This window comes from Dromaius novaehollandiae, chromosome 11, assembly GCF_036370855.1.
Source record: "Dromaius novaehollandiae isolate bDroNov1 chromosome 11, bDroNov1.hap1, whole genome shotgun sequence".
Taxonomy (NCBI): domain Eukaryota; kingdom Metazoa; phylum Chordata; class Aves; order Casuariiformes; family Dromaiidae; genus Dromaius; species Dromaius novaehollandiae.
The window spans coordinates 23,105,275-23,119,272 of record NC_088108.1 but is presented as its reverse complement, the minus strand read 5'-3'; the positions used below and the strand labels follow the sequence as shown (position 1 = coordinate 23,119,272).

Here is a 13,998-nt window from a genome sequence, read left to right as displayed (position 1 = left end):
TCGGATTCAGCTGTGCCCTTGGTTAAATGAACTTGCAAGCAGCACGGGAGCGGGCGCTGAGAGCGGCTCCGGCGCGGGGTGTTTTGTTTTCTGAAGAAGTCTCCGGGTGTGTCTTCCCAGAAATCCCCATCTGGGGCACGTCGCTCCCAACCTCGGCGAGCAGTAGGTCTTTAAATAGCAGAGCCACTTCAGCTCGCGGGCTGAAAATGTGCAATACTGAAACGCTTGTGCAGGGAGCACGAGGAGCCCTGAGCGCTTTTGGGAAGCGGCCGCACGCCGCTGGCTTTTGCGGCTGCAGCTTTTCGGGGGGGTGTTGCCAGGAGGAGCTGTGCCCTGGCCGCTTGCTTGCTATTCAGGTGGGAAACGGCACGGGTTAGTCTCGGAGATGACAAATTTACCTGGCCTGCCACGTTTTACGGTGAAAGCTGGCTGCGCTCAGTGCTAACAGCCAGAACAGACCATCTCCAGATGCTGCAGCAGTCGCTGTCGGCTGAGACACGTTTATACACCAGGTACTCCAGCGTGCGAGGTCCTGGAGCCACGTGCTGAATCGCTGATGCCGGGCAGCTTGCACTGATGGCTTTGAGGTTGTTTGCCTGTAAAATAAATCTCGGGTGTCTTCTTCACGCGGTGACGTTGTTTGTACCGAACATGTTGCCCTGGGCTGCTGTGCGCTTGTGTCTTACCCTGCGAAAGGTCCCGCTTTAAGGAGTGGCTTCCTCAGCGGGGAGGACTCTCTCGCCCCACTGAGATTCGGAGTAGGGGTGAGGCTGTGTGAAGGTGCAGTTCACCACCACGTCCGTCCTGGGGGCATCGGGCACTGGCTAGACCGAGCGAGGAGGAGGTAAAGCGGGTCGTAGGCACCCAGCGAGTGCTGCTGGGTGCAGGGAGCATCGGGTGCGTCTGGGTGATCCTGCCGGCCTCAACCTGCCGATCGGGGTGCACTTTGCAGTGATTTACGCTTGTCTAAAACCCGAGAAGGGCCATGCAGAGCTTGCCTGATCCTGCTACAGGTGTGACCGCTACACTCGTTACCTTGGCTTGCCCTCTCCTTTCTTTCCATTGCTTTTAAATACCTTCCAAACAAGCTTTCTAGCAGCAAAGAAAGGGTGGAAAAATACTGTTCTCTGTGTGTCAGTAGCTCTTTCTCGCAAGAGATTTGTTAGGTGAGTTCCTGTTTCTTAAGAGACTTTTTAAACATAATTCCAATGTTTAAGGCATGGTTTACAGTTTTTAAGTGGTTTGTTTCTTATTTGAGAAAGCATTCATTGCTGCGCTGCTCTCCCGGTGTTTATAACCGGCAGAAGAGGCAGCGGTCTCCAGGAATTTCGGTGCAGCTTCGGGACGGCTCTGTTTGCTCGCGAGCTGATAAAACAGTCTGCAAAATTGTTTGGCCGTGGCTCTATCTTGTGAAAAGGCTGTGCCAAGCCATCCTACCCCACGGAGCTGCTGGAGCTCCCGGTCGCCGGGCCGTCGTGGCTGGGCAGCGGCGTGCCGGCTGCCCGACTTGCGGGAGCTTGTTTGCTGGGGCTGAATAAGCCGTGACTGTAATGTGATTTAATTCGGGAATGGGGTCGACTTCCCTGCCCGGGCAGGTGGGGAGCTTAGCAGAATGAGTAACACGTCTTGCTTTATCACGGAGTATTGAATATCGGTGACTTCACCTGCCCATCACCAAAGGAGGGATGCCTCGTGCCGGATTTTGGGCATGGGTAGGGAGAGGTGGGTCCTTTCAAGCCACTTCTGGTTTAGGAATGGAGCAGGCAGAAGGTTAATCCTCTGCTTTATTTGGGGGATACGGGAGAATAAGAATTACTATGAGAATAAGAATTTCCTGAGAGGCTAGCTTGATATTATATATATATACAGATATATATATATATATATATATTTTTTTTTTTTCCTCTGTTCCAGAGCCAGGAATTTAAATCAAGCATTATTTGCTGGACTACACAAGCATAGGAATTACTCTGAGAATAAGAATTTCCTGAGAGGCTAGCATGATTTTTTTTTTCCCCCCTTTTCTTTTCCTCTCTGTGCTAGAGCCAGGAATTTAAATCAAGCCTTCTAAGCCTTGGTCCACTTGCTTACGTGAGACTACCCGTTTCTTTCCTCCTGTCTTGAACTTGGATTTGAATCCTCTCTCTTATGAATTTTATTAGCTTATGCATGTTTCAGGCAGAATGAGTTTTCAGTTCTTCCTCTCCATAGGGATATTTGAGGAATCACCAGTTTCATGTTGTAGTAGTTAGTTCCTGGGGAATATTGCTGTTCTCCAGCCATTGATAGGAGCAACCTATTGAAATTCAGGAGCAAGTTAAGCCTATCTAGCAAGTTTTGGTCTTAAAAGTGTGCAAATCCTGGAGCGACTGCTCTGCTGAAAATGGTGATTTGCTGAAGCGCACCGTTTAGGAGGAGGACTTGGCAAACGGGCTTTTGGGGACCGCTTTATTGGTGTCTCGAGCGGTCTTTTATCCGGTCCATACCGTGCCCTGCCGACTCCGGCGCTTTGTCGATAACTGCGGCAGGGTTTACGGGGCGGCTGTGCCGCAGCGGGACGTTTGCAGCAGGACGCGAGCGTGCAAGCGTGGCCGGGGAGCTCTACGGGCGGCTGCTCTCCTGCTCGAACATGAGCGAACATGAGCGTTGCCGCTGCTTTGACCATCTGACCCGCTCGGGCCCCGGCCCTCAGGTCAGGAGCCCTCGGGGAAGAGGGCAGGGGGGTAGGAAGCTTGGGTGCTTCTCCGTTCCATCCGCGGCCCAAGCCTGTTTTCAGGTCTCCATCAGTTCAGCCTCCCTGCAGATGCGGCTTTGCAAGGCCCCGGGGTCGTGAGAGTAACCCAGCATCCCTCTGCTTTTCTCCAAGGCTGTAGATGTCCATCCGAGCATCCTCTGATGCTCCATATCCTTCTTTTTCCTGTATCTACCTTGCATGCAAATCCACATACTTGAAGCCCTGCAGATTTCTCTCTCTCTCTTACCCAGCTTTCGCTACTCCTAGTGCTGTCCTGCAGGGCTCAGCTCCCCCGCGAGCTGGGCTTTTAGTGAGGGGCCGGCTGCTATTTGTGCTGTGAGTTGGGATTTGTTGACCGATTTTTCAGGCTTCCCCTGGGTGCAGGTTGCAGCTTGGTTCTGGGTGAGGGTGCTGAAGGTGCCGACCGCATGCTGGGCCTGGCTGCGTGGGGGAGTTTGAGGCAAGCAAAGAGGCTGCTGGGCCAGCGGTTGTCACAAAAAGGGTTTAAAAGATGGTCTGAGCTAGGGAATCTGGCTGAAGAGAAATCTGAAGAGAAAATGCCTTGAGCAGCTTGCAAAAAAGTGAAAGATCAGGTTGTCTGGGGCTGAGCCTGGCCTTTGGGGCAGCAGCTAAAGGAGTAGCCTGGGAACAGTGGTCTGCACCAGCTGTTTCCATGCGGTTGGATGCTGCCTCCGCGTAGGGTCTACAGGTCCACGCTAGGCATCTACCAAACGCTGCTCAGAGAAGCCTCTGGTGTCACTTCTGCCCAGCTCCAGCTAGGAGAGCTGCGGTTTCCAATCTGAACCTGCTGCAGGAAGGTGGATATCCCATGGAGACACATCTCCAAATCCGGAGAGAGCTGCTGGCCAGCCAAGTGCAACGACTATCTCCAGGACACATCCCTGCTCCTAATGAATTTGACAGGTTTTCCCCAGCTGCGGCAGATCCCGGTGTAACAAAAGCAGCAGAAGTTTTCGGGCTGCTCCCGGGTGAGGACGCCGAGCAGGGAGCACGTCTCTCCCAGCACCACCGCTCCAGGGATTTGCATGAATACCGAGAAAACCTGGTAGCAGTAGTTTTGCCAATTTAAAGGAGGTGCTCGATAGGTTTGCATTTAGTGGCCATCAATCCCTGAACTTCCCCGTCTCCCCCCAAAGTGACATGTAGTAATTATCCTGGGGGGACTCGCTCCCGGACCAAGTCCACGTGCTGCAAGTCTTGCTGTCGAGCCGCAGCCGCTCTGTGTGAGTCTCCGGAGGCTTTGCTTGGGCTGGACCAGGAGAAGGAGCCAGCTGATGGGCCGTGTGTGTCCGTCCGTCCTCTCCTGTCTGCAAATATTTCCAAGCACGGTGCTCCCCGAATTGGGAGGAGGAGGATGGGGTGAGCCCTCAGATGCCTTGGGTGGATCCTATTTGAGGCAAATTGCAGGGATATCCCCCAAATTACGTGTTGCTGCGGCACGTGCCATGGGCGAGGGGATCCCTGCGGGCGCGCGGCGGGTTTGCGAGCTGGGGGTGAGCCCAGCTCCCTGCTGTGCGGCCGACTGATCCGAAAGGGAGGCGGCTGTTTGCTGGATTAGCAAAGACATGCAGATCTCTTTTTAAGTACTCTTAATTTCCTAATGTCGACTGACTTGTCCTCTCATGTCTGGAGGCCTTCTCATGAAAAGACAATAAAACCACAAATTCCCCTGAAAAGAGAAACATGTAGTGAGTGAGTCACGGTTTCTAGGCTAGCCCTAGGGTTTTTATATATATATATAAATAAAAAAAAGATGGGAAAAGGTGTATTAATACCTTTTTTGTTGACATTTTGACTTGTCTCTGCCTGTTCGAGTAAACAAGCTGCTGCTGTTAATCAGTCAGTTGTTGTGATATTAAACTGGGAGGGGTCCGGGAGTGATGGAGTGGCTCGGAGCTCGCTCGGAGAGCGGCTTCTCCCGTCTGGACCGGCAGCAAATTCCAGCCGTGTTTCTGTTGGAAGTGCTCGACTCCCTGTCGGGAAATACTTGGTTGCCATGCGTTTTAAAATTGAATTAATCTGCCTGTTTTCAGGGTGATCTGCAGATGCCTGAGTGCTGCAAAGTCTCTTTTTTTGTTTTTGGTGTCTTTTTGGTGCTTTTTTCCTTCTGTTTGAGCAGCGCTCCTGGCCCCGCGACCTGGCAGCAGAGACCCTGGCCTTTCCTCTGGAGGGGTCTGGCTGAAATAAGCCCTGGGAAATGGACTGGTTTTAATAAATAGTTTTAGTTCACTTGTTCCTAGATGCTTATAAAGCCCCTGAAGAAGCAGATGCCGAGAGGGGTTTGCTCGCGCTTATTCCTCATCCCCAGCTGCTTTACAGCTGTTAAGATACAGGGACGGCACCAGCTTTACATGCCCTGCTGCTACTGCAGTTCTGTTGGGGAGCAAATGATCCCCCCGATCTGGCGGCTGCAGTGTGTCTGGAGGCTGTAAAACCCATTTATATGAAAACGGGATGCGGCCCCTATCTGGGAAGGCAGTCGATGTTGGAAAACCCAAGACGCACTTAAAGCGGCTCTTATCTGCAGCGAGAAGTGAGGTTTTTGCAGCACGGCCTGGAATATGCTGTCCCCCAGCCGCTGTCCCGCAAAGCTGCGTTGAAGTGTGAAGTGGCCTTTGCTTCTCGTCTCGGGGCGCGGGAAGGAGGAGGGAGCAAGCACGGGACCTGAAGCAGGAATAGCTTCCTCGCACGCTGTGCCTGCGGGCATCGACCCATCTGTTGCCAGGGCGCAAAACGGGTGCGGGACCACCACGCTCCTCTCCGTGTCCCTCTTTCCCTTCCTGAAACCAGAGTTTGTCTCTGGCCATCACTGCGCAGCCGGGCAGAGCTTTTGCTCCCGGTGGGAATAACTGTGGTGCTGGAGCTGAGGCACGTGCCCTGCGGGAGCATCGGGAGCGTCCCCCCTTTGCGATGCCGCGGGGGAAATGCTGAGCTGGGTTTTGTTTTGGAGTTGCCGAGGTTGCCGCTCTGTGTCTCCGTGAGATGCTGAATCCGTTTTATAGACTTACCGACTGAGCTGACAAGCACAGGGGCTGAAAGGTATTTTTTTTAAGTGGAGACACATAAATGGCTGTGGGGCACGTCCGTTTCCCTGAAAAAGTCAAACAGCAGCTTTCCTAAAAGCTCTTGGCTTAAAGTGGTGTTGGCTGCTCATTATGGTGTTAAAGATGCTAGAAGGAGATACTAGCAAATTAAATCTCAGTGAAGTGGTTAGATAATTATGTTCTTGGAAATCCCTTTTTAAGAGAAGACCTAATGGTGAGAAAGTGAGGATTAGGAAAAAAGAAGTATTCATGAAGGAGGGTCGACTGAATTTTCCTGCCTAGTGGTAGCCTATAGAAGAACTGTTTTCTGCTTGGTAGAGCCAGATGATGTGTCCCTGTGTCAGGCGTCACACTTGTGCTACATGGGATCTTCTGAGGGTTCCTGCTTTGCTCCTCGCTGGAGGTCTCTTAGCTCTCCTGTCCGGCAGGTTGTGCAGCTTTTCTGCCTGTACGCTGGCAATCACTGGCTAAAATCGCCTCTGCTCTCGATACCCAAGTGTTTCTGCCAGTTGCGAAATCAGCCTCCCATACCGCGTGTCAGGCTTGCTTACAGTTGACTTTCTTGCTGGGCAAACTCTCTTCCCTCCAAAAACCAGCCAGGTTTCGGTGGCACGAAGGGAGTGGGCAACCACAGGAGCTCTGAGGAGGAAGGAGCTGGTTCAGCAGCAGAAGTAGGTCCAAGTCGGGCAGACTGGGCATCCCACGAGACGGGCAGTGTTGCACGCAGCATCTAGGCGTCTTACAGGGAGCTGCATGGTAGCGTTTCCTTGCATTGACCAGCCTAGCTCGTAATTTGTGGCATAGTATGAAAATTCACTATAATGCTTTTCTGCTCTGTCAATCCACAGCTTTGCTGTGATTTTTCCTCCTGCCCTATTCTTGCAATACAAGTCCGATGATGAAGCTGGTTGGTCTTGCTGTCGGTGGCCCTGACTGACTGCTCGGCACCTTGTCCTGTCTGCGGGCAGCGTTGCGGAGGCTTGGGAGGTGGGTCTGCTCCGCTTTCCTCCAGCTCTCTGCAGTGATGCAACTTCTTGTTGACTATCTGTGCTGCTAGCTCCTGTCTGCCCTGCTTTCCCGGGGTGCCACGCCTGTCCATCTGCCGTCCTCTCAAACAGCTTCGTGCTTTCCAGACCCAATAATGTATTACAGAAAATTAATATTTTCAGCTACAGGCAAACATTTGTTCTTAACCTAACGAGTGCTTGTGAAGACATCTCAGAGCTTTAGGCGATGGAGGCTTGCTAATCCGAGTACAGACATTCAGGAGGATGAGCCTTGGTTGTCATTCAAGCAGCAAGCTGGGCTGTTTGGAGTCCTGCCTTCTGATGGTCAATAAACTTGAATTCACCGGTCCATAAAGATCAATTCATCCTCATCCCCTTGCTTACAAAGCAGTAGGCAGGTCTGTTCCCATAGGCCGAGGAGGAAACCTTCAATTTCTCAGCTTATGGCAACTGCAGCTAATGAGGTGAAAGCTGGAAGATCTTGGGATGCAAATCTCATGTGAAGTTGAGTTGAGCCTGCCCAGATCCCCATTTGCAAAGACCCTGAGCTGCAGGCCCGTTACACCAACGTGTGTACTGGATGCTGGCCGCATCAAGGCTGCGGAGGGCTGCGCCCCAGTCCTTGGAAAGCCACGGTTCTGTCACCACTGAACTTACTTATTGGTGTCTACAGCCTTGTTCATGGAAAGCCACTGCGTAGGGGTCATCCTGTCTGCGTGTCCCACGGTCACTGATTCCTGTAGTTCATGCTGACCAAAGTGCTGGCAGGCTCCTGAAGCTCCTGTGAACGTCCTGGGGAAGAGGACGTAGGCAGGTCCCGGGGCCTTTGCCCGTCCTTATGGGGGTGGTGGTGCCTCGGGGTGGCACCCACCCAGCGAAGTGACCCAACATGAAGTGTGCACCTCATAGAGGATGAGGGGCTCCCTTTCTGCTTCTTAAATGCCCTGAAGCTATGCCGATCCGGTCAAAGTGGGGTTTCTGCACGCTCCTGGTTTAAGCGGGTGCTCCGTGCTTGCTTGCAGTGCTCCTGCCCTGTCTCGCGCAGGAGGGTGGACAGTGCGAATAGCCTGTTGTTTGCATGTCTTCCTGAGAGGCTGATTCTGGGAAATAGGTGGTTGTTTATTCAAGCGATTTGCTAGTAGAAAAACAAACTGCTTTTACTTTTTTTGTAAACACTATCGTGTATACCACTTCATGAGGAAAGGCCGCCTTTGGGTCCTGGCGAGAATCCTTGCCTTTTGCCTGGGGCAGCTATGCTCTCCGGAGGATGGGCACACAGGCAGAGCTCTCTGCATCTATTGCATTAATACTTTAGACTTCTGTTTTCTTCAAAGCTGAGGAAAATCCCCAGAAATGCGAGGTGGTTTTTTTTGACTTCCAGAACATACTTGTAGCAGGTACCTTAATGCGTGCAGAACAGCACAGCCTGTAAAATAAACACGCAGAGCTAAATATTAACAAGGCTAATGGGATTTCTGACTTGGGAAACGTGCTCCATACCATCTTCCGAGCTTCACATCTCTTTTCATAGTGGAAAGATAAATGTGGCATCAAGAACTACAGTGACATTGGTGCTGACTGTTGCTGAATTGCTGTTGAAAATCACACATGTTTGAATGCAACTGGGTTTCACACAATGTCCTTTTCCCTCTTCAGGTACTCCCTAAATTCATGAGATGGCCACCATCACCCAAATCTCCAAGGATGAGCTGGAGGAGCTCAAGGAGGCCTTTGCCAAAGTTGGTAAGTTGCCCGTTGCCTGTGGTCCCAGCCAGCAGCTGGGAGGATACCTTGCCCCGGTGGTGCTGTGTTTGAAATGGGTTTCTCCTACCCTTGCGAGCAGCAGGGCATGGGCAGTCTCCTGCTAGCCTCATCTTCCTCTCCCTGCCCGGGATCCCCTCAGCAGCCTCGGCGCTGCTGGCTTGTCCCGTGTAGCCACAAAGAAAAGGAGGACGTGGGCAGCAGGGCTGGTGGCCGTGCCTTGCTGCTCGGGAGTGGGCTTTGCTTGCCCCTCATGAGGAGGGTGGAAGAAACATCCCCGTGGGTGCTGCGTTACTGTAGCCCAGGGAGCACTTCAGGGCTCGTACAGCTCTCGGGTCTGACGGTGGCTTCAAAATGGAAAGGCTCATTGCACTCCAGCTTGGCAGCAGCCCAAGGGTGCTGGCAGACTGGCGCAGAGCCCTCTCCCATGTAATCGTGTGGCTTTTCACCACCTGTCAGAGGCTCTGCCATCTCAGCAGGGCCCGGGACGTGATGGCTCCTGCAGGATAAATATTCCTGCTTGGAAGCTTTCCCTGAGTGTGCATCCGCTTCATCTCTGGTGGTTTTGGCAGGCTCGCTTAGCCTGGCAGATGGCGGATGGAGGTGCTACGTTTCTGGTTTGTGCAGGTGCATTTGGGGCACCGAGTTTGACAAGCTTGCAGGCAAAGCCTAATTAGCGGCTGTGTACCTGGCTGTTAAGGAGCGACTTGCGGCGGCAATAGAAATGCTTTGTGGCTGCTCGCCTGTGCATTGCTCTCTGGTGGCTCCGTTTCTGTGCCGGCTGGTTCTCACCTCCGTGACAGCCAGCCTGGCTCCGAGGGATGTGCATCCTCAGCAGCCTGGGCTGTGCCCCGTTGCCTCTGGCTCTGCCTTCCGCCTTGCTCCCCGTGCTGGCGTTTGCAGCCTCCCCATGGCAGGCTGGTTCAGGAAGCTTAACTGGGCAGAAAACTGACATCATGGGATAAAATAACTTTCTGCTGGTTTGGTTTCCCCGATATGGTTTGTTGGAGGAGCATAAAAATGCAAGGGAGGAGGAGGGACGGGCGGGAGTAATTGCTGCTGCGCTGGTTGAGGTCAGCACAGCAGCGGGGGAACCGCACCCAGCGACTGGCACGGACCACAAATAAGTTGCATGGGTGATCAGGTCGGTGTGGGTTCGTTTCCCTTACCGGACGTTGCTATCGCTTAAGAACTGGCATTTGGCCACTGTGGAAGGCTGACCCCAGTTTCCTGTTCATTGAGATGTTCTTTATGCAGACTGCACTAATATTTTCAAGTGGGACATAAATCTTGAAACCTGAGCTAGTATCTGCAGTCTCTGCCTCATGGACATGGTATGGTTTCTGCTAAAGCATGTCACAAATGTGGATCGGTAGTTGCCCCACACCTTTGACTGAACCCTCAAGGTAGGTAGGGTGTCTCTTAAACTCTGGCTTGCTGTAAATTCATGATCTGCAGGGAGAAAAACGAATTTCAGAGGTAACCGATTCTCATGAAGCAGTGCTGCACATCAGTACTTGAAGCAGACTGCTTTGTAGGCAGCTGCCTGTTCTGCCTCGCTCTGCTGTGGTTTTTCCAGCAAGTGGTAGTGAGATGAAGCAGGGGGAGACAAGGGACAATCTTAGTTCTCGCTTCTTGGTGTGGTTCTGGATACATGCAATGATAAGGCTAGGATGTAGGCAGCCTGTTCTGCCTTTGAATAACTTTAAAGCGATTAACTTGGATGGACTGTAGTGGCTTTTTGTCATTAGTGTGTGGGGAAATTATCATGATGAAGTTGGCTAGCTGCCTTTGCACTGGCAGCAGACTGAGCAATCCGGGTCAAATAGTGACCTCCTGGGAGACCAGCTCGCACTGTTCGGGAGGCTGTCCCTGTTCGGTTATAAAAATATAAAAGAAATGTCAAAACTTTGGTCGTCTTAAGACATGTGATGATCCTTGCACATACCCATCAGTGTGGTGGGATCTGCTAGTCCTTCTTACCCTCCCTTCTTCTGTTTTGTGTGCTTTAGGCATGGTGCAGCCCACAAGCGTTGCTGTGGGAGGGCCCGTGCTTGTCAAGAGTGTCTTTAATGCTCTCATTCATATTCCTCTTGCCTGAAGGAGAGCTGTCTTTGCCTGGGGATATATAGCTGGTTGCTAATTGAGTGTCTGGCCTTCACTGGGAACTTCTGGTGGCACGTCTAACAAGTCGTTGCTCCGGATAGGAGCATTCTTGATCCAACAGCTGGGGTGAGCACTGCATGGATGGGACTTTGCAGGTGCATGTTTGACCAGCTCTTGTGTGTGCTGCTGGACTGATGGACCTCAGCAGCGGCATCCCTCCAGCACTCGAGGGCTGTCAGGTGCGTGATCTTGTGCTCCGTCACCTCTCGCTGTCTGTGCCTCTAGTAGGTCCCCATGCAACTGCTGTGTGGCTCTTCTGATAGCCAGCAAAAGGCGACAGAGTCCCGTAGATTAGCTACTGCTTGTTAGAAGCTGTTTGCAAAGGGAAAATCATGGTTTAAGGTTAGTACTGAAGTCAGCTGTAGCTCAGACAAGCAACTCCCAGTATCCTTCAAACAGGTATTGCTGTTGGAAGTGATCTGTGTGGTAAACAGCAGTAGGAAAAAAGCATTCTAACATCTGAAAAAAGTAATTAAGCGGGGAATAATAACTATCTAGGCTTTGAATGACCTACATGGGGGAAGAGCAGGTTGCTCCAAATCTCGGTGAATCTCTGGGTTTGGTCTGCAGAGCTGGGGTGTGCGTGCTGTATGTCTCCGTTATGTACTTGGACAAGCAGTGGCACTTTATAGGGGAGGCATGCAGAACCAAATCTGCAAACTTGCTCTGCTTATTTGTTTTCCTTCTCCCCAATTGTAATAGCAGAGATAAACATCTCTGAAAACACTAAGTACCTAAAATCATCGCCTAGCTGAACACTTTGTTCGCTGCTGCAAGGTGGTAAAACAATGCTCTAAAATGTTTGCTTAAGGCAAATAGGGATCTGTGATCCTGCTAGTGTGTGTCCCGCTGAGAGCATATATCCTTAAAAGGAAATGTGTGGGTTACTTTTCCCTCTTGCATCCTGTTATTTAAGCTATTTTAAGTACTCGTCTGGAGGAAGCTGAGCCAGAGCTGAGGCAGCTTTTGGGTTTTGTTTATTGTGGCTTTGCTGCGCCACCTGCATATGGGCAGAAGATGGTGCCATGTATCACGGCAGTGACCTTTTTGCAGGTTTAGTGTGCTGGCGTGCATGCATCTTTCAGGAGAAATAGGAAACTTCAGATGTGCTGTAGTTTCCTTTCCATCGGGTGGATTATAATGAGTCCAGGCTGTAGCTTGTCTGTTAAAACACTTTTGCTTCTTCCATTCGTAATTCTGGGTCTTACGCCTAAGGATTTCTTTTGGGATAGCCTCTGTTTTTACAGCCTCTTCAACTGTTGAATCCCACTTCAGGATTAGTTATTGAGGGGGATTTTAGACCATCTTGTGGCTAAAGCCCAGCCTTGATGCGGGACATCCATCAGGGTTACCATATGGTGGACCTACAGGGATGCTGAAATCGATTATAAAACTTGCTGGTGTTGCAAAAGTGACAATTTTTTTTCTTCCCCATGCTGCTACCTTAGATATTTGACTGTGATGCTGGAGGAAACGGAGACAGCCGCCAGGAAAGCAGCTGCCCTGTGGGATAGGGGTGAGGTCTATCTGTTGCTCTTCCAGGGCTATCAGATGAAGGGCTCTGGACCACCGCACAGTCAATCACCAGTTAAGGTTACAAAGCTGTGTCTGCTACCGAGCCAAAAACATGGGGCAGCCTATCCATCAGGCTTGATCGCTTAAATCTGCCCTTCTGTTCCCACGCTGTTAAAAGTTAAAATGAGGGCTTCTGTGAAAAACCGTGTTACTGCAAAACCAGTAACGTGGTGTGGGGTCTTGCAGCGGAGCCAGCAGACCTGTCTGGCTCATAAATCCCGCTCCCAAAGTGGCCATCACGCAGCTACCCTTTTAAGCTATGAAGTAAATCAGTGGTAGCGTTTTCTCAGGATGCTGCAGAAGAGCAAGTCTTGCAGCTGGGAGTTTGGGCTGCAGTTAAGAGTTGGCAGCGGGATAGTAGAAGTGGAGCTGGGATAAGATATTTAAGTAATTTGCTCCAGCAGTCCTTTCACTTCTTATCACTGCTTCATAACACTGCTTCCTATCTTGCTGTTGGCGTAAAGCTTTGCTGAAAGTCAGTTCAACTTAGGTCCTGAGATCCAAAGATTTTGAGTGAGTTGAAGTGCAATTCTCAGCTGTATGTGTCCTTCAAACTCGATTATGGGCCAACTGTCCGAGCCCAAGAGAGGTGCTGTGGGCAGCCAGGGTCAAGCCAAGGCTTTTCATGCTGCACAGCTGCTAGTTTTTTTTTTTTTTTTTTTTTTTTTTTCCCCCTGTGAGCAGCAGGAAAGCTTTTCTGAGCAGGGCCCAGCCTGAAGCCTTGGAGGATGCTGCGTTGTGGGGTGGGATGAACCCTCAGAATGGGCAGATATTTGCCCAGACTGCAACAAAGTCCTGATCTCTGACCCGCAAGCCAGGATTGCTTTTAGGCAGAGATCAGCCCTGCTCAGCTGTTGGATACAACATGTATTTTGAAGTCTTAGGATGTCCTTCTGCCTCCTTTGCAGGAATGCCTACCAACATTTGGGTAGGTGTTGAACTTAAATTTTTTTTTTAAGTGGTGGATTGACTGGATCAAGCAGTGATCGGGTGTTTCTGGATTTACCCGCTATATTTGGCAGCGTGGCAAAAGACTGTGGTTGGGTCAGCTGAGCAGAGGCTGAGGCGATGGGTGGTGGCTTTGGCCATTCTGAAGGGGAACTAAAGTTGTGTTTCAAGTCCAGAGGCCTTGCAGATGAGCAAGATGAGCAATGTCTTGATATATATAGATATTTATATAAATATTTTTTTCTTTCTTTCTTCTTTCCCTTCTGGCTGCGAGGCAGGGAAAAGATGCATATTATGGAGCTAGATTTTGTACTAAGAAAACTGTAATGGAAGAAGCCATGATTTATCTACAGGGGAAATAGTTTGCTGATGACATCTCAGACTGGACTGTTTAATAAAGCTTGCTTTGTAAGCTTATATTTTTCTGGAATAAAATTCTAAAACCAAAGGCCAGACAGCAGCCTGTTGCTATCATTAATTGTTGGCCCAAACCCCTTTTTCATCAGCATTACTGTAAACACTGCCATTTAATAAAGAAATGTAATGTAGTTAGTGATCCCCTGGACGTGGTGCTCCACACTAGTACGAGCCCCAGGACGAGGGTGCCGGAGGGAGCGCAGGTTTACTCTGCCTTGCCTTGGATGCTGGCCACCAACCATTTTCATTTCGCTTTCTCGCTCGCTTATGAAAACAATTTTTAAATCCCATACGGATCTGGAAAATAAAGCGGCTTGGAGCGGTG

The 13,998-nt window shown here is 50.9% G+C and overlaps 1 protein-coding gene across 8 annotated transcripts in view; it reads left to right on the top strand.

The window, feature by feature from the left end:
- PLS3 (plastin 3) overlaps nucleotides 1-13,998 on the top strand; it is a 49,978-nt gene that overhangs the window by 20,705 nt on the left and 15,275 nt on the right. For 5 of the 8 annotated variants that reach the window (XM_064518358.1, XM_064518357.1, XM_064518355.1 and 2 more), the window contains one exon: nucleotides 8,463-8,549. In XM_064518358.1, coding sequence (XP_064374428.1) covers nucleotides 8,483-8,549 — 67 coding nt within the window. In that variant the 5' untranslated portion in view covers nucleotides 8,463-8,482. Of the gene's footprint in view, nucleotides 1-821; nucleotides 845-6,647; nucleotides 6,787-8,462; nucleotides 8,550-10,657; nucleotides 10,800-13,998 lie in introns of those variants that run through there. The other 3 variants (XM_064518356.1, XM_064518359.1, XM_064518361.1) reach the window with 3 other exon arrangements.